This window comes from Corvus cornix, chromosome 3, assembly GCF_000738735.6.
Source record: "Corvus cornix cornix isolate S_Up_H32 chromosome 3, ASM73873v5, whole genome shotgun sequence".
Classification (NCBI taxonomy): Eukaryota; Metazoa; Chordata; class Aves; order Passeriformes; family Corvidae; genus Corvus; species Corvus cornix.
Window position 1 is genome coordinate 30,448,449 of NC_047056.1, and position 20,386 is coordinate 30,468,834.

At 38.5% G+C, this 20,386-nt stretch overlaps 1 protein-coding gene across 4 annotated transcripts in view; it reads right to left on the reverse strand.

Moving 5' to 3' along the window:
* The window catches only part of ZFAND3 (zinc finger AN1-type containing 3), a 138,214-nt gene that overhangs the window by 22,825 nt on the left and 95,003 nt on the right, over positions 1 to 20,386 (reverse strand). For 3 of the 4 annotated variants that reach the window (XM_039568163.1, XM_020583980.2, XM_039568165.1), the window contains exon 5: positions 15,815 to 15,880. The exons of the other annotated variant lie outside the window; for it this stretch is intronic. In XM_039568163.1, coding sequence (XP_039424097.1) covers positions 15,815 to 15,880 — 66 coding nt within the window. The remainder of the gene's footprint in view (positions 1 to 15,814; positions 15,881 to 20,386) is intronic. 4 annotated transcript variants of the gene reach the window in all.

Genomic DNA, 20,386 nt, shown 5'->3' on the forward strand with positions numbered 1-20,386 from the left:
GAGATTTTCCCTTCCCAAATCTGTGCACAGCAGAATCAGTGGTGTATTTCTTTGTATTAAGAACTGCAAATAAATCTAATCCCAACTGTACTAAAAATTAAATTGTTTGTTGTAGTGCTGCAAGGAGCTGCTGAAAGATGTTACTGCAATCAGTCAGTATTCTACTGCATGACGGTGAGCAAGGAAAAAAAAACCCATTAGCTGAGTTAAATCCCTTTTGAACCAACATTAATCCAACAAATAACAGGCTAAATCTGTCTTTCTGGCAGGATGATAACCTATTGAACATGTCTGTACCATTATTCTAAGACTCCATTGCTCATGTCTGCTTTGTGCTGTCCTGGATTAGGCAGGAAAAGGTAACTGCCGTGGATACAACACTGTCCATAACCTTGTTATGTCAGCTATCTTACCTGAGCCACTGCTTATCAACATCATGGCTCTCCTTGAGTAAATACCTAAAGGAGTCAGACTTGGAATACCTGGCAGCTTCTCCCGTCGGGGACGCTCTCTTAACTTCCCCTGGTTCCTCACATGCAATACAGACTAATTCGCATTTCTTACCTGTGTTTCAGCCCTTATGTCACAGTGTTTTTCCAGTTGCTGTACTCCAATGTTACAGCCATTACAAATATACACCTTGCCTCACTGGGGCCTACTTTATTTCTGTCATACTGCTCTTAAAATATGCTGAAAATGTGCCTGGCTTTACAACAAGTACAAAGCCTCTGTATCTCACATTTCATAGAAGAGTGGACTGCTTTCTGCACTATATACAGGTGATAAGTTTCTATTAAGCTGCAATGATTTTATCTGACGTGTGCCTAAAGACAGCCACCTTTTTGATCAGTGTCATAGATTACAATTTACACCTTACAAAATACATATATTAGGCCTAAACTAACATTCAGTACATAACGTACTCCACCTCTGCATGCTTGGCTGTGCAGGAGCCTTGGCAAGGAAAAGAAAGTGGTGCATAATGCATTAATACAGTTACGGAACAACTAGTCCTGTCTCTAAATCTCTGGAGAAAATGGTTCAAGGGAAAGACCCTCTGAACAGACTGCCTGACTCCCTGAACAGAGATCCCGACTCATACTCCAAGGTCAACAGTCCTGTCCCATGGACACTTGTTTTCAGAGTGCCTAGAACACCAGGCTAGCCTTGAGTGTATAAGGATGCCCCCTCCAACAGGCAGATTCTGTACTATGACCTGTCTTACTCAGCATTCAGTAAAACCTGCTCCAGTCCACCCTGTTGCCCCAGATGGAGATCTACATCATTTGCAGTTTATTCATTACTAAAGAAACAGATACACTGCCATTATGGAACAGCTGCCTCCACACATCTTTGCTTCTGGAAACATAAGCCATTCTGGTAGTTCTCAGAAGCAAAGATGCCATTCTGAATTAAGCCAATGGAAACCACAGTGGTCTGCTGATCCTGAAGTCCAAATAAGGGATTCATGGTATGAGACAACCAGTGTATAATAAGTTAATGAAACCATATGCCTTAATGAGAAAAATAGGTACCTCAAGTCAGTCTAGTAGTCCTACAAATGAAAATAATTAATTACACACTTCCTGTTAATTGGTAATGACTAACTGAATATCAACATGAGTTAGTCAATATCATACAAATTAGAGATATCTCATTTTTTACAATGCGTATCTTTCTGCCATAAACTAGAATACTTAGCACTGAGGTAAACTCAGCCTGGCTCTCAGGGACTGCACCATCTCTCTGATCACTGATTGCCCAGTGCCTTGAACATGAGTCCACAAGCTAATACTCATCACAAACCAGACCCACAGCACACATACTGCCATCTTCCCATGGGCAAGTACAATGAGCAAGGAGAAAGCACAGAGCAGAAACTGGACCTTTTAGAGTCAGACCTGCGTGCATTTCTTCCAGATCATGTTGCTTTTCATGATACTGACACAAGCAATACAGGACACAAAATACGTCTTCCAGCACCTGGAATCTTGCAACATTAAAGTTCAAAGATCTGACAGCAAAATGAAATTGTCATACATAGCTTTACTACCTGGAGTGCAGCTGAAAAAACCCCTAGGAATAAAGGCTGAAGTGCTGCAACTAGAATCAAGAGTAAATTCCCAGTATGAACCTTCAAACAACCAAAAAAGGCTACAGAGAAGAGGATTCTCTCAGCCAGTGACTGACAGTGGCTTTCCTCAGAAGGATGGTTCGTTCAACAATTACTACTTCTTTTGCTTCTAAAAAACATTTTCCATGCTCAACCTGCATTTTAGCATTACACCTAAACCAACAAATACCCAGCGTGAGAGAAAAACAAAAATGCTGTTCTTTTACCCACAGAAGTCAAAAACCATAAAACTTCTCTGTAAAAATGAACAATAAGGATGAGAAATCCCCAAAAATTCAGGAAGAAACTGCTCAGCAGAGTAACTGCCACTGATACTCTCCCACTGAAATTTTAATTCTGAGTTAAGAAACAAGTATTGTTCTAACTAGTATCTAATGGTGGAGATCCTTCTCATTGTGTATCAAACTCCCATTTGAAAGGAGAGAACAAAGAAGTTCAGTTGGGCAAGGCTGAAACTGGAGGCTTGTCTGGAATCAACAAGTAGAGCAGTGTTCTTAAAACTATTATGTCATGGACAGAGACTCACATTTGTTCCTCACTGTCACTGTTCTCATCTTCATTACTCATGTTCTCCCCTCAAAATTTTTCAAATAAATGGTGCCTGAGCTGAATTCCACTGCCTTACTCTGCTGCCTTGGAGGAGTTTGCAGGCTGCATGCAGATGGCTTCAGTAACAATCATGATGGCTCTTCCATGGCATCTGGGGGGAGGGTGAGATGCTCTAGGCCCAACAGAGACATGGGCTAACAAAACTTAACAGGGAAGGAGGAAGGATGGAAGAGATGGGTGAAGAGTAATAAAAAGAGGATCTCTCCTCTGCTGCTGTTTGCTTCAAGAAGATGAATCTGTTTAATCTCTGGTTTCATGACAGCGTTTGAGGCACTCAGGTTTTTTTTCTTATCATCAAGGACCCATCACACAGATTGGCATTTATGATCTCAGCTGTCTGTGCAAACACCAGAACAAGCAGCCTTTAATGAACCCTCAAACATTACTGCCATCTCCTCTGAAACTATTTTAGAAGCAGCTTAAGCTGTTAAAACCTCTGTCCATGAAGAAACTTGGATGGTCACAGACAGTAACTATGTAACAGGGATTAACTGAAATTTGAGCAGTAGCTTGTTGCCAATTTCTAGTTGTTGGGTTTTTTTGGTTTTTTGTTTTTTTTTTTTTGTTATTCATTATTCTGTTCTTAGATGAGGGATTACTTAACTCCCTGGCATGTTGATTATGCATTAGAAATTTCATCTAGAGAAAACTGCCTCTATACAAATCTTCCTTATCACATTTACCAGAATCATCATTTAAAATAATCTCTCTAGTTCAAATGAATCTAAAATTAACATAGTTGTTCCAAAACCCTTTTGCTTGTTGACTACTAATGAAGAAACCGAAATTCAAGATTAACACCTCATAAGACAAGTTTGACAACTGTGACCACCTCAATCCCTCCCTGTTGCTGTATAGTGCTGTGGAAAATGTTATTCTGAAACTCTGATATTTCATTGAAATGAACATCTTGTCTTCTCACACAATCGTGACTGCCTCTCCAGGCTGTGCACCTCTTTGGAAGCACCCACACTTATAAGAAATGCATTTCTTTTGTGAATTCACCTCAGGTTTTTTTTAAACACTACAGACAGATGTCTCAAAAATGTCTTACATAAGCCCTTTGGTAATATTTAACCACACAATCTCTTTCTAGTATCATTGCTGGGCCCTTAGCATCATTATTTCACCGATTTATTTTTTTCCCCTCCATAGAGTTTAAAAGCAACTGCACTAAAACTCAATGTCCCTAAACAATGTTCCACATGGGAACAGTCTCTACAGAACTCACACCCCATCAGTCGCTTCTTCGCCTCAGGAGGCTCTCCATGAAATCACACTGGAGACTATAAATAACACCCGTAAGTTGCATTACATAAGTTATTATTTCTCATCCATCACCACAACCATGCAACAGTAATTGTTTCCAGCTCTAATGAGTAAAAACAACCCACAATAACCCTCCAACTTTCAGCCTAGCTATTTGAGACACATAATTGGAAGAACTGCTGCAAGATGTTCCAAATGTGCATTACTGATATGCTTCGAACTCTTGACAGAAAAATTCACCTCACCCCTTTGCAACAGAGATAATAAAAAGGATTCTGTTACAGACAGTGAACAACCTGAAGTGTTGGATTTAATGAACAATAAAAAAAACCCAAACCAAAACACAAACCAAACAACAACAACAAAAAAACCAAAACAGAAAAAAAAAAAAGGAACTTAGTATGTATACTGCTTTGGGTGTAAGTGGTATTTTTGAGTTCAACAATAGCATGGCTTCATTTCTCCAAAATGAGAGCTGGCACACATGGCATGTGTTGCTAGGAAAGAGGATATACATATACGTGTATGTATGTATGTGACTGAATGAGTATTAATTATTATGATTTCAGGAAAACAGAGAAGTGTAGGGGCATAACCATACATACATTTTGGGTAACATTCCACTTGAACATAAGAAAATGCTTTTTCACTGGGGGGGGGGATGGACCTGACACTGGCACAAGTTCCCCCAGTGGGTTTGTGGAAGCTCCATCCTTGCAGGTACTAAAAACCTGACTGGACACGGCCCCCAGCCTGCTCTAGGTGACTCTGCTCTGAGTAAGGAGGTTGGATCAGTCTCCTGACCTCTCTCCCACCCTCAGCCTTTCTTAACTCTAAGAAAGTTAGAGTTTGTGGATAGGAAGATAAAATTTAAAAATTATATACTAATTCTTTCCCAGCATTCACGTTTTTTGTTCTCTAAACCTGTATTGTCAGTACTATCACCTGTCAAAAAGGAAGTGTACTGTGCTGCACTGTAACCTAATGAGGCTATCTCCCATCTCTAATGAAACAGAAGCGACTAATTTAATGCATGTCGAAAATGTATGACAAATAGCGAACTACATAGGCTCCTGCATGCATTTCAGCTAAGCTATAATTAGAAAGAGTGTGAAAATGGCTATTATCCTTTCTTGTCAATAAAATTCATAATTGTTAAATTACGTGAAAAGCTAATTAGTTTTCATCTCATATTTAGGCTCCTATACTACATCTGTTTTATATTTAAGTTTCTGCATTACTTCCCCCATGCTCTCTGATGTCAGCATGCCTTTAGTTAATAGAAATGTTAATTTATTTCTCCAACATTTTACTTACATACCAGATTGATTCAAACAAACGCATATTTAAATGTATTCAGGCCCCTGTACTGTACAGTTCCTTTGATGGATTAACTTTGGGCATTTCAATTAGTTAGAACATTTCCTAAGGCAACGGCCACCTCTACTGCTGCTGGCTGACAGAAGGAGTTTGTTTGTTTAGAAAGCTACGTGAGTGGGGTTCCTTTCCTGGACTACACCCATGGGAGAAATCTGTAAACCTCCAGAGCCACAACAGATGAGCTTGTGAAGAGAGAACAGGTTGGACAGTCCTGGCCTGCTGTTCAGCTCATGCTCCAAGGGTAAACACCTGAAGAACGTGTTTAAAAACAGCTGCTGACAGCAACACCATACACACACAGTGACTGCTGGTGTGTACAGGCACAAGACTGAATTCCCATTGTTTTGATTACTGGGGGCAATTGATGCAGGGTAGAAGCTTGATACTATTCTTAGGATGCTAAGGGAGGCTTGTTCAGGTTGTTGGTGGAGGCTTTTTAATGGCTCACAAGCAGCATCTCATCTCCATACATTCAGACTATTATAAAGAATGAACCTTGAAAAGGCCAGAAGAGAAAAATGGCCACAACACTAAACTCAAAAAAAAATCACAAAAAAATGTTTTATGGTGTCAGTTTGAACTTCTTTTCTCATTACTAAATTATGTATTTTAACAGCACAGGGTTAGGGCTGGGAGAGGGACAAAGGCTGATTCTGGTGACACTTGAAGCTGGAGAACAAATGACATCGTAAGTGGCCTGAATAATCAGAACAGGATTATTAAGTGAAGGGATAATGCACACAATACAAATAGCTAAAAGGAAGAACAGACACAAGTAAGAAGAAAAAAGTCATAACACAGTAATACACATGATGAAGAAGCTATGAAGACAAATCATGAACATCCTGGCCATTCCACAGCACCTGAAGACTACTTAGTAGTACTCAAATATGCCTATTTACATATCTGAATATGTATGTAGAAATACACACAAGCTGCACTGGTTCTGGTAAAATGGGAAATTTAAAAGCATTCAGCAATATCAGAGTTTTGGTTTTGCTGACTTTAATAAGAACCCTCTTATGCTTTGTGAAATTTTCTAGAATTGGATTAACAAGAATAGATAATGCTATAAATATTTCATATTTGCTAGTCAGCTCCAGTGTGCATAAATAAGCAGTGCTGCTCTGCTTCCAAATCCTAGTGGTATACTCCAGCTATGTCCTCATCAATCAGATGGTATACAGTATTCAGGAAAGTAATTCTTCAAACTAATAGCCTAAAACCAGTTCTATATAGAAAACATTTGCTCTGTTATTTTTCACTCATACACTGAGTTTTCCTTAGTAGACCCTTCCCCCATTGGTATAATGAGGGTTTTCCAAGGCTAAGAGAGATATTCAGAAGAGGAATTGTAAAGAACTCTCGCCTGCTAGCAGTGAAAAAAATACTTATCAATATTTATCTTTCAAAAAACTGATTTGTCTTTAACTGCAAAATCTCAGTGATGTCATTAGCAACAGAAATCTTGCAATGAGAGACTATAGTTCCAAGGACTGTACCTGATTAATGTCAAGGAAAAAAAACCCTAAGAACTCTTGTATTTTGATAAAAATTTTCCCAAATGCATTGTGAGAAGGTTCTGAAATGTACAGCTAATCCAAAGTACACTTGGTTTTAATTCCATTACCTTAAATAAAGCTTAAGAATCAGTTTATATTTTGATTGTGTTACTTTTTCTAGCAATTTTCTCGGGGCGGGGGGAAGAGGAAACGGCCAGCCCTGGCATAGGACACAATTCCTATACATCTGATTGGTGTCTACAGTCCACCAGAAGTCAGGCTGGTTTACTAGGCAGTTCTTACTGCTTGGAAAGGAGATGTTTGGGGCTTCTACACCAATCTGAACCGAAGACCAGAGAGAGGAAGAACAGATCCATGAAACTTGGAGGATACAACGGTACATGCACTGTCTTGTACCTTACATCCAGCTCTTCTTCAATCATCTTTTGCTCCAAGATGTTGGCCTCATTAGTTATTAGCTATTCGTCAAAGTTCATGTTATGGAAATAATTTGGAACAGAAACAGGAAAAAGACATCACTTGTATGTTCACTGAACTGTCACGCAAACAACTTCCTCACTTTGTAGGAAGATACACTTTCCCTGTGTATGTTCAACAGAGTAAAGAATACTTCCAAAAGATTCTAAAATTATTTTCATATATTTCTAAAGTCCTTATGAAAAATATCATCTAAATGAAAATACTGAAAACTAGCCCTCAGAAGTTGTCTGATGCTCACCGAAATATTTAGCCAGAATAAAGACCTTCACCAAGAGTCAGATGAAATCTGTGGAGCACTGCTCTCATGTCAAAAAGCACAACAGGAATCGGATCATGGACTAGCTCCCTGAAGGTTCAAGTGTTTTAAAATAGTAAAAAAATAAAATTGACTTAAAAAGTATATGTAAGTGGCTATTTGTTTCAAGTATATTTCGGGCCAGTTATTTAATGCTTGACTTCATTAAAAATATCTCCAGTGCAATGAAAATAACAAATTTAAAATTATAAATTAAAATATGTAATTATAAATTTAGAATTATGTGTCTCATTTGCTAAAGCGTACCTGTAAGGAAGCTGTCTGATCTGAACAGATCACATCAAGTTGCTGACTGCTGAGGTAAAATCAATTCAATTCTTCAGCCTGACAGGAGTCAGGTCTTTCAAGTCAATGATCTCAACTATTCTTTGTGACATTCTCCATATTGTCAAAATTAAAGCAAACCCTAGGCTCCCCAAATCATGTTCTTGTAGAGTGTGGGTGAGAAATGCAAGATGTATAACCCTGATTTCTTTACCTTTGAAATTCATGGAGATGTGCTTTGTTTAAAGTTGTGAGATGCCATTTTTCCAGCAGTCTCTGGTTATAGAACAAGTAATTCAGAGCTGTTGGAAGCACAATGTTAAGTAAAGGTAATAATTGTATATTCTTTCACAGTAACTATATACCTACTGTCTATGGTCACGTAATTGATCATAGAGATTTTGAGAGTTCTGAGAACTAAACATGGCATGAAACCACTGAAAAAAATAATCAAGATTAAGTTGCTTCATTTTAAGCAAAATATACATAAAGGACAAAATATTTCCTCTTCCGTTTCCACAAATTGAAGACAAATCCGTCATAATTCCCTAAGACTTTGGTAAAAAGATGTGGTAATATCTGAATTTTAAAAGACAATTTTAAATGCATCGTTTTGTATTTGGCAACGATTTCACCAAGCAGCCTGAAAAACATCAACCCACAGAGAAAATGCGGTGCGAAAATGTTGAGGGCAGCAGCACACGTTTTTTCAGGACGGGAGTGTCTCATTTACCAAAGCACAGGTCATTTACCCTGCTCATGGCCCAAGAGAACATTGCTGCATGGACTGTTCTCCCAGTTCTTTCCTTTGCACTGACCACTCCAGCTCTCCCACCCTTCCAAGAGTCTCTCTCCTGGCTCTCCTTGGCAGTGCTTGAGGCACTAAATGCTTGTCTGTACTTCCAGACCTCAGTTCTCATTAAGTGCTATGAATGCTACTGAAGGTTACACTAAGTATCTCTACACACTCAGATCATATTTGTTTTCCATTAGTGTCACTGAAAAAAATTAGGTTGGAAGGGATTTCTGGAGGTCATGCAGTCTTGGCCTCCTGCTTGATGCAGAGTAAAACATCAAAGGAATTGGATCAGGTTGCTCAGGGCCTGGTCCAGCCCATTTGCAAAAATTTTCAAAGACTAAGACTTCACAGCCTCTGTGGGTACCTGTTCCAGTGCCAATGAGAGGGGAAAAATCTCTGCCCTTAATCAGCCTAACACAGCTAACCCAGACATCTGGTACCTTGAGTTTGACATTCAAAATTATTTTCCTATTGGCTGACAATTCAATGTGAACTCCTCTCAAGAGATCATCCTGTCCTATTGACCCTACTACATTTTCTTCCAAGTTGTTCTTTTTCATGGGATTCAGAATATGGAAATGAAAACAGATGAAAAATTTGAATCAAGAGCAGCAAAAAGATAAAGACAAGTGAAAGCTGAGGAATGGATTTACACAAAACTAGAAAGTCTTAAAGGGGTTATTTGGTGAAGAATGAAAAAGCAAGTTTCAAGGGCTTATCTGAACTACACAAGATAAAACAAGATGAATTTGGGTGATTTGAGAGGATAAATAAAGATAGTGGGAATAACAGTTTTAAGTGCTTGGAGGACATTTTCTGTTAGGATGCTGAACTTGGACTGGCCTCAGACAGCTGAGAGAACTGAGATACAAAGAGGTGCGTATGTGAGCTCCTGCTGGGAGGTCGCACAGGGGGCCAGGAGGCCCTTATTCCCCATCCACAGAGAGATTTTGATTATTGCTTTTTACTTCTATTTTACTAGGTTAAGGTTGTTTCCTCCCCACAAGGGAAAAAATGGTCGATTCTTACAACTTATGAACCTCTGAATAACCAAAATCTACCTGAATTATTATACATTTCTGCCACTCACACCAGCATACACCAAATCCCACTTTCTGCATGAGGTAGTGTCCTGGTTTCCACTGGAAAAATTTTCTTCCTTGTAGCTGGTACAGTGCTGTGCTTTGGATCTGGGATGAGAATAATGTTGATAACACACTGATGCTTTAGATGTTGCTAAGCAGTGTTTACACAGAGTAAAGGGCTTTTCAGCTTCTCACCTCACCCCACCAGTGAGAGGGGCTGGAGGGCACAATAAACTGGGAAGGGACACAGCCAGGACAGCTGACCCCCACTGTCCAAAGGATGTTCCATATCTTATGGTGTCATGATCAGCATACAAACTGGGGGGAAAGCTGGCCAGCGGCTGCTGCTCAGGAACTGGCTGGCAAAAATTGGAGGCAAGCAGTTGTTTTTCAATTTCATCACTTCTTTTTTTTGGGTTTTATTTCTCTGTCCTTTTTGCTATTTTCCTTTTATTACAATTTATTATTATTTCAATTATTAAACTGTTTTTTTAAAGGAGTTTTCTTTTTTGGAGATCATGTTCGACTGCCTCGCATGCTCTTAAGAGAACTGATCTGAGTTAGTGTGGTTTTGGGGAATACAATGTTATAAAAGGGGAAACATTAATAAGCATGTAAGCTATCATGTTCATCTATTTATCTTATTCCACAACAGTAATTTTATTTCTTAAGGCCATCAGTCCTTTCAAGAATGACTTCAACAGACTGATAAGAAAAATGAATTAATCCTAAATAAAAATTACTGGCATGGTTTACAAACGTCTTCAAAACATTGTCTCTAAAGTATTTGTAATTTATCTATACAACATGTGAAAGAGGGCTTTCACAGCCACGATACATTTTTCATCCCTTTGGCCACTTCAACTATCTAGCTTCCTCACTGGATGATCAATGCAAAGAAAAGGGACACGTAGGAGCCACTAAGTATGAAAGTTCATTTCAAAGTAATACTGTAAAAAGTTTCCATTTATCTCAGTTTAGTGTACTTCAACACAGGCAGATAAAAGTATTCCTGTCCTAATACTGTAAGATGATAGAAAAATAATTTATTTATTTTATCCTGGCCGTACCAAATAGGCAGGGATAGGAGTCACTGTTTTCATATGCTGTCATGCTGCTGCACGCCTTTTCATTTCTGAATGCTCTGTTTTTACCACTACTTGGAAGAAAATTCACTTCAAAAGTAAACTGCATGAATGATTAACGTATGAACTATGAAGACGCTTGCAAAACTTCTCTTTGGATCATAGCAAATATAGACTAAAATTCAAGGCATTTTTTCCACTGCAGTTTAGTAAAGAGATGATTTAGATGTCTAGCACAGAAATGTGCTAGACTGCAACAGATAAAAATCAAAAAAGACTTTTTTACAAAAAGAATATTAGCAATTATTGCGTGCTAACAAGCTCTTATAAAACTTCCCAGGAACAGCTGAAGTTTTTAAATTCAAGAGGCAAGGATCATCACAGCTATAGCTGACTTTTAACAAACGTTTTGAAGTATTGACCCCAAACCCATCACTTTGGATTCTCCAACTAACTCAATTAGTTTAAAATGCATGGGATGCCTTCAGTGTAAAAGAAAGTTCAGGTGAACCATATCCACTATTTTTAATGAACAAGGGTAGCTTTTTGAAGCTGAGAAAGGTAATAGTGGAAATAAATCACACAATTAGAGCAAGTCCTTAATTTTGTTTACAGCTATGACTATTATGATCTTTATCATTAGGAGAATTTTAATCTATAATAATAATAACACTTCGAGAAGGCTCTTAGATAAGCAGGAGGAGAGGAAACCAATCTGTCCATCCAGATAGATACGGGAGCACAGAACAGATAATCCAGCATGTCACGGAAATAGGCAATAAGCTGAGGCAGTAAAAGGCCATCAACATACATCATCTGATCATGGTATGGTGTCATCTCCCAGCCTCTATCAGCTCCTGCTGCATCAGTGCCAGTCCCAGACGCTCCATCCTGTTTGTAATTGCTGATGAGCAGCAATAAGGCCTCCATGCCTCAGCTCCCTTCCGTTCCACTTCAGCACCCACCTATTAGGTTGTAACTTTTATTTACAGCCTTGCTTGATGTGCTGTTCTATTAGTACAGCTGGAAACTCAGCCAAGGGAGGGGGAAGAGCGTCCCTAATGGGCACTATTATTGCTAGGGCTGGGTGATTTATTATGCTGCTCAAAGGCTGTTCTATCATCACTTTCCTGCTGGTGAGAGAGATCCAAGAAGGCTGGATTTCAACACAATGCCCTCCAGAAGTCAAAACACTAAAGAACACCTTAATAGTCCCTTGAAACACCAATGAAAAACAGACCTCAAAGTTGGTTTAGTGCTATAAAGCCCCCTTCAGTAATCTTTTGTGTATTTTTTGCTCAGGAGCTTAACACTTTGGAGCAATTAAAAAAGAAAATCTAATTAGTGGTGTATACGGTCCTTCTGTCCTTACTCAATACATAGAGATTGATTTAAAAAATGATCATATTAACATAATGATTTCATGGTTTTGGCTCTGGCTGAAAATCTGTTTACTTCTATTTCCACAACTTCACCTTCCTAGAACTCCTCAAAGGCTGTCCTCTCAATTGTGCAGGTTCAATCTCAAAGCATTTGGATTCCTGGCACTGTTACAAGTAAGCACATGTCTTAGTACAAGAACATCAATAAATTCAAAACTTCAAAAAGGACCTGTTTAACCACTTTACTCAAGCAGTGAAAGAATTATTTCCATCTTCTAGACTCGAATTTTAAACTAGAAAACATATAAAGCAAAGAGAGAGATACTCATCTTGTACAATATAAACACCACCACACCAATCTGGGACAGATGTTCTCATAAAATGTGAGCTATCTACACACACAACTATACAAAATATTACATAACTATACAGATGCACATTTCTCATGAACTGCTACTGAGAAACAAAGTACTTAAAACCTCACCAACTTTATGGATATAATGTATGAATTGATTGTATCATCACCACATTTTATCTGCCTGTTTCTACCACCTTCTCTACTGCACAATTAAAAATTAACTGAGCACACTCACACAGTTCCATCAGTTTTTTTCCAGGTTTCTTTAAGCTGCATGAAAATGTTATAAAATCTGGCTGTTTAGAGTTGTGTAGTAAATCATCATTAAAGTTGGAGAGCAGAAAAACAAGAGTAGTATGCACTTGGTACTGCACTTTCCCAACACAGGCACCTGATACAAATGGGATGTGGATGCCCTGCAGACTAGTGCAAGCCTCACAGTACCTGCCATCAATCATCACATTACCCAACCATTAAGAAACAAATCAAAATACATAAGAAGCTATACACCGGACCACACAGTCCTATTTGTCTTCCTACAGCATCTTCAGACTGCCGGCTCTCAAAACCTTTGAGGCATCATCCAAACTAATGATTGCAAGGCTTTATTCATTCTTTTCATTATAATCCTTGTCCTGTGGGTACACTGCAATAGAAATACTTTTTACCACAGTGATGATACCGGCGAACAGGAGGAAAACCCCCACTATTTGGTGTCATAATACTATTTTTTATTGGAACAGCTTCTACAGCATGCAGGTTGACAAGTGCATAGGTAAAACCTGTTTCTTTCTCTATGAGAACTTTTCCTGTACCTTGGCAGATTTATTGTTTTGATCTTTCTTCAATTGTTACACTCGTGCTGATAAAATATGAAAGTTTTGTCTCTTTCTTAATATCCTGATGGAAACTTACATATAAGATAAGTAGGTCAAATTTCTAATTTTCTGTCTCAAATGCTGATTTAGGGAACTTAAGGGAAAAACTATGCTTGAAGGGTGAACAGAATTAGACAGATAAAATCCAACACAACATTCTTTCTTCAAAGCTCTTCCAAGCAGAAGAAATGTAGGATACCTACAGAAAATAGGCTTATGAACAATGTGTAGTGTTGACAAATATTGCTTGCACCATTTAAGTAGCTTCCTAGGAAGTGGAAGTGATTCTAGTGTGAAAGAACATGCTGATTTTGGCTGGGATAGAGTTAATTTTCTTCACAGTAGCTAATGGGGCTATGTTTTTGGCCTTGTGGTTAAACCATGACAAATGTTCACCTACATGGCATGCTGCTCATGCCTGAAGATGTCACAGCACTTCTGGGTAATATTTTGTAGCCAATGTTTTCTTGTCAATTCCCATGACAAGAAGGTAATTTATTTTAAAAATGAAAGTTTGCTGAAAATTCAGGATCTGGAAAAGAAAAGTAACTCGTGGTACCAGGTTTATTCGTGTAAGGCACTACAAAGATAATATGTAGATTGCTGAGCACATAATGTAAGAACCTCAGGGGAAAATGAGGTAATACAAAATCAGTAGATTTAGTTGACTGAACATTAAAGTTATGGTATCAAATTAAGGTCATCTCCTCATTTTCTTGCAAAACACACTAAATGGAAAACATACAAGCATGTACAGACCAAACAAGCACAAATCAAAAATAAGAGAACTACTGAGCAAAGTTAGCCAAACATGTAACAGACATTTTTCATTGTCTCCTAGTTTCATCTGCTTTACTCCAAGGAGCTTTTACTGGTGCCATTTGACAGTCCAAATAACAAACTTTCATTTCTTCTTGCTAAGCACACACAAAAAAATTTTCCAACAGGACTCTCAGTTTACTGTATCTATAGCACCACAGCAAGCTTTGAAATTACTCTTCCATGAAAACCAGCTAAACATTACAACAGCTAACAGATAAAGAAAATACAATTCAGTAATACCACAAGCAAAGCAGATTAGTTTGCAAGGGCTATAGTGGCAAACATTCCATCTCGTTTAGGTATACCTCCATGGCTACACAGAAAAGAAAATCCAGTCTTTCTGTTTTGGAGAACTATCTTCCAGTTCCAAACTCAGAGAGTTCTTTGGCAAACAACACACACAGCATTGCCACGGATTATCATGTGTTATTTGAGAAGTCTGCACCTGTACCAAGAGCAAGGTAATGCAGTAACCTCCCTTCACTGCAGAATAAGCCAACTTGTATCACCACACATCTGCTGCAAGCTAACAACACCCACCTATGGAATAACTACAGTTCAGCTCAACAAACAGTAACTTGAAACACGTTTTGAAAGAATGACTTCAGAGAAAATTTCCCTTGGACTCCTTAAAGAGCAAGAGCACTTACTCAAACAGGAATACCCTACCTTTCTGCACATAAATGCAAATATAAGCAAAAATTATTTTGGAAACACAGACTGCTAGAACATTACCGCTACCTACACACCCACCCCTTCCACAGGAGGTATGGCTTCCAAGAGTGGTACTGGTGGAACGGATTGTGTGAGTTCTCCTTAATCCACACAAAATCAAAGCCTGGAGAAGACCTGATCCAGTGCAGGTAACTTGGCTGAGTGCACACGTGATTCTTCAGGACAGATCTGATGCAGAAGCAGCAACTTCCACCTGGCAATGACCTAACATGTTGCTACTAACACCAGCTCTGTGAGACATTATTCATCTATATCCTGCATGTAGAAATAAAGGCATCGAAAGAACCCAAAGCAGGTAAAATTTAGCCTCAATGCAAACATCAGCTGTCTATACTGTATCTTCAATCAGGGTAAGTCAATGTACTCCAAACAGTTTTCTGCTCAATACTCTTCATTTCAAGGGCAGGATTTCCAGAACACTGTCACAATCATTAGACTTAAACTGATTACTCCTGTATGTCTTGCTTTTACAAAGATTAACTGAAAACAGAGTATATTTATAGAATTATGTTTAACAGGATTCTCAGGTGAACTATCTGCCATACTAATCCTTTTATATGTACATTTCTGTCAGCAAAGCAACAATATTTATTTCCATTTGGCATTTGCAAGGTATGGTTACTACCCTTTACTCTGAAACTATAACTGCTAAATATAATGCAAAACCTAATTCCTTGATCCCGCAAAACACGTACCTGAGTCACAAGATCTTTTGGTTGGTGTGGTTAACGAGGCATGAGCTGTACCTGTGCATGGCCCACCTGGAAACGGAGAAGAGTGTATGTCTCAAAACACCATCTATATTTAACATTTACAACCCATCAAGATTATACTTAGGAACATAAAACACTGAGGAGCACTTGTCTTTGGAGAGCACATATGGAAGCAGTCTACTACTCTCAGTACTTCTTACCCAGATGAACCTGAATGTCTTGAGGTAAAAAAAATAAGATGAAAAGTTGGGACAAAGTTATACTTCTAAAAAATACTGTATAAATATTTCAAGAGGCATTTTTAGGAAAATACTCATCGTAATTGCAATTCTAGAAATGTATCTAAGTAACCCACAAGTAACACAAGGGACAAAGTGATCACTTCTCTGATATCAAACCTTGCTACTGACCCCAGTAAGATAACGACTTAGCCTCTCATCTTGTTCTCATTATGTGTTCTAAGTGTGGCACAAGCATATGCTAACAAACTCTTCCTATGTTTAAGGTTTTTCAGCTCTGGACTCTTGCCCACTCATTTGGTATCTGCTTGGTAGTAAATTACTTTCTGGCTTTTTTTCTCAACATGCATCATCGTTGAGGAGTTCTCCAGAGATCTTGTTAAAATAGCAACCAATTGAGTATACACCGTGACTTGCAGTAAAAAGAAATAAATAAAAATAAACTCCATGCAGGGAAGCCAAGACGAATTGACAGTAGCATTACCAATGGTAATAACACATCATAGCTTTGAAAATTGGCTATTATAAATGGGAAGATGCTAGAGAGCCTGAAATTGAGTTAGACCTACTAGAGTTTGGCTATCAAAATACCAATAATTAAGTTTGCAGTGAACTGCCTGTGATACAGTAATACTTGCTGGCAATACAACAGAGCTTAGTATAACAGAATAACCTTTAACATTAAGTCTTCATGCACTGAAAAATACTAAAATTACTTTCCTCCCCCCCTTTTTTTTTTTTCCCCAGTCTTTGCATATCTGGAAAGCAGCACTGTGACTGTGGCAATGTTTTTACCTTTTCAAGTATTTTCAAACCTGGCCTGTTAGTAACCTGTTTCTTTTTGCTTCTCTCTGGGAAGCTCACTCTTGAAGTTTTCCTTCATTTCTCTTTTTCATTAAGTATCAGGGTCTCAGGCAACTTTGTCTACTCTGCAAAACTTATAGCATTGTAACACTGAAAAAAAATAAAATTCTGCAGTTTCGGGGGAAAAGATGTGAAGAAGTTACTTTGGTGCATTTGATTTCAGTGAAGTCCACTTGGGAACAGAGTTTTACACTCTCAATTTTCCAGAGAAGGACCAATAAACTTCTTGAGTTTTTCTGTTCTCCCAAGAAGTCCCTCCAGCAATACACACCATTTCATACCTGTGCAATGGGTAATCTTTTAAGGGGTGGTTACAATGGTCAAGAAACCAGTTCTTGGCCTGCAGGCAAACACTGAGGTCACTCATCAGGGCCTGGCCTGAGGTTAAGCAAAGCATCAGCACATGGGAAACTACTGACCATGACACAGGAAACTGCTGTTTGTGACAGGCAACAGCATAAGCAGCTGGCAGATGTTACAGACAGTACTGCGAGGCACTGTTGGATTCTGCTGGTAAGGGGAGAGCTGGTGAGAAATGGCTGAACTCCACAGTAAGGGGATAGGTGTAGTGGGGACCTCTCTGTAGGGTCAAGTCTATATATGAGAAGAGACAAGCTTGCTTTTGCAGTGAGGAGGACTGGGAGTCCCGTGGTGGGTCCTGTCCTAGCCAACAATAAAGCATCATGGATGGATGGATGGAGCATCCTGGTATCACCAAGGTGGTGTTGGCTTCAGGCCTGACAGCACTGGCAAGCAACAATCTCTTCTCAACAACCAGCAATGGTCAAGTAAGCAGAAGTAATTTTTTACAACATAGTATTTTCAATTTTTTTATATTCTGGCCTAGAAAAATTATCTTGATCTATGTTAGTAATACTATTACAAAAGGCTCAAAAAATGCCTAGTCTAAGGTTTGGGGCGTTTGGGAAGAAAATCAATACTGAAACAGAATCCTTACCAAGTTTTCTATTAAAACCTTCTGGATATTCAAAAAACTACAGAGCAGGTCTGTTAAGTCAGTCTCTACTTTCACACACCACATATTTGGTTTCAATACAGGATACCCTGTAAGCAATAAAATCAACAGGGTATGGAATTTCAATGAACTGACTTTAAATGCAGCTGCCTCTTAAAATGCAGCAGCTCTTCTGTAAATAATTTTAGTTACATTCTCCCAGTTTTCACTGAATAGACAGTGAGAGGCATCATCACCGTGGACTAACAAATAAGACTAATCCTTTCAATTACTGTACAGTAAATATTTACACTAGCTGATACTTTCAGCATCCAGCCAAATATAAGAACTTTATTTCTCACTCTCTAAAGTACAGTAAGTTGGTATGCATTCTGCACTTCCCTGTGTCAGAGTTTTTCTGTTATTTATTCTTCCCTCATTAGGTATGGCTTTCATACAGCTTTGATTTGTATAGCACAGCACCAGAGTTTCAATAAAGAATATCTTGGGATTTGCATGCATATACACTAGTGCCTAATAACCAGTGAAGGCAGAATGTACTTTGCAGCATTTCCTTCTGCTACTCCTTTTGTTCCACCATTAAAAATGTCATGCATAATTCAGTACTATGGGCTTGACTGTGCAGTTCTATGTGGAAGTCACCACGTGGCATCTTTTGGTATACACAACTGCTAATTCAGGCATCTTTGTACTGTTTGAAACAGAACAGCATATTTCTCACAGCTTTGATAAAAATTCTATGTGTGAGAAAGAAAAGGGAAGTCAGATAACAATAGAACACCAGTCCATCTTGGCTATTCACAAAGGTAGGCTTATAACTTTCCATGATTCAGGATATATTTGCATCTTCACGGCCAAAAAGTAAGTTTTTCAAGGCTATTTAACTGTGCTACATAAAACACTTCAGTGCACAGTGAAAGGCCACACATCTAGCTTCTAACATAACCCACAAGGCTGTAGAGCACTTTTTGCTCAGCACAAACAAGACATTAAAATGGAAGAACAGAAATACCTTTCTATTCTATATCCAATTAACAGATAACACAACAGCTTCTGCTCCTGTTTTTTCCAGTGTATGGTTTCTGACATTTGCAACTCCTCTTTCAAACAAAAGCAGCCACTGCCCAGAGATAATGTAAACCCAACAGCAGATGATTATAAATACAAAAGTACTAAAAGCTACTGGAGAAATTAGAAGAATTGTGAGAATTTTGAGAATTCTCAAATTTACAAATTCAAACACAGAATTAATAAAGGACAAAACAAGATCCTTTTAGTCGAATCTTATATATTAATACAAAAGGTGTTGTTAATGTAGTTGCTTTTTTTTGGCTTTTGATATCCATAGTTTTCCATAACTTACTGTTAGCTGTACTCAAAATGCATTGATTGGAAAGACAGATTCAAACCCAATTTCTCTAAGTAATCCAAAGCAGTAAAATTGTATATATTGCTTGTTTTTCTATGGATACATTAATATTTCTATTATTTACTATTGTAGACTATTCTAAATTCTGTATGTTTAAATATTCTTTTCGAATGCCCTTCTGCATTGTCCACCTCCCTTCCTGAACTATGTTAACTGCTGCCAAGTAGCATTTGTCCTGAGGACATCTCTGAGTCAGGGCAACTTGTTGTTTCCCCTTCCTGAAGTCTGTAAAGTGACTCCACTCAGTCAGAGCCTCCTGTGCAGGAAGAAAGTTCAATACTAGGAGTGTTTAACTCCCTCTTCTTGCTGTTCCACTAAGTTTGAGCCCAGAGTACACACATAAGGTAGATTTGAACAGTACTTGGAAGCACTTACTGTGTAGACAGAGATGAGGATGGAACAAAACTAAGTTAGCACATGAGTAAAAAGTCTAAATTACAGTAATGCATTGAAACAATTTCACATACCACAAAAACTGCAAGCCAGATAATGAACAAACATGAAAAGTAAGCGAAGGAGCCTGAAGCTCAGTAACATTTGATCACAGTAATGTAAGGACAGAGGAACTCCACCTTGAGCTTTTGGTACTGTCATGGTTCCTGCCCAGGTAAGCCACACTGACCCCCTGAAAATGCAACAGGCTGAAAGAAGCTAAGAGCAGAATTTCCTTGGACAGCAGTGTTCTAGCCAAGACAGGAACAATTTCATGGCTATTTGCAATACAGGAAAGAACCCACCTTGGGAAACGTGTCCAAACCAGTAACCTAGTTATACATTTCCTCAACTGGGAGAGACATAATCTAATTAAATCTACACAACTGAGTCTGAAGACAGTCACTGATTATGAACACCAACACATAAACAAACAGGAACATAAATCTCTAAGTTCAGTCTGCACAGACAGACTATACTGTCTTTCAGGAAAAAAGGCAAAAGAACTTTACAACACTTAAGAACTCCTTATTTGCTGCAGAATGGGCAAGATGCATGATCATCTAAGTGATGCCATTACTAAACACTTAAAAGGATTATATCACATAAAAATA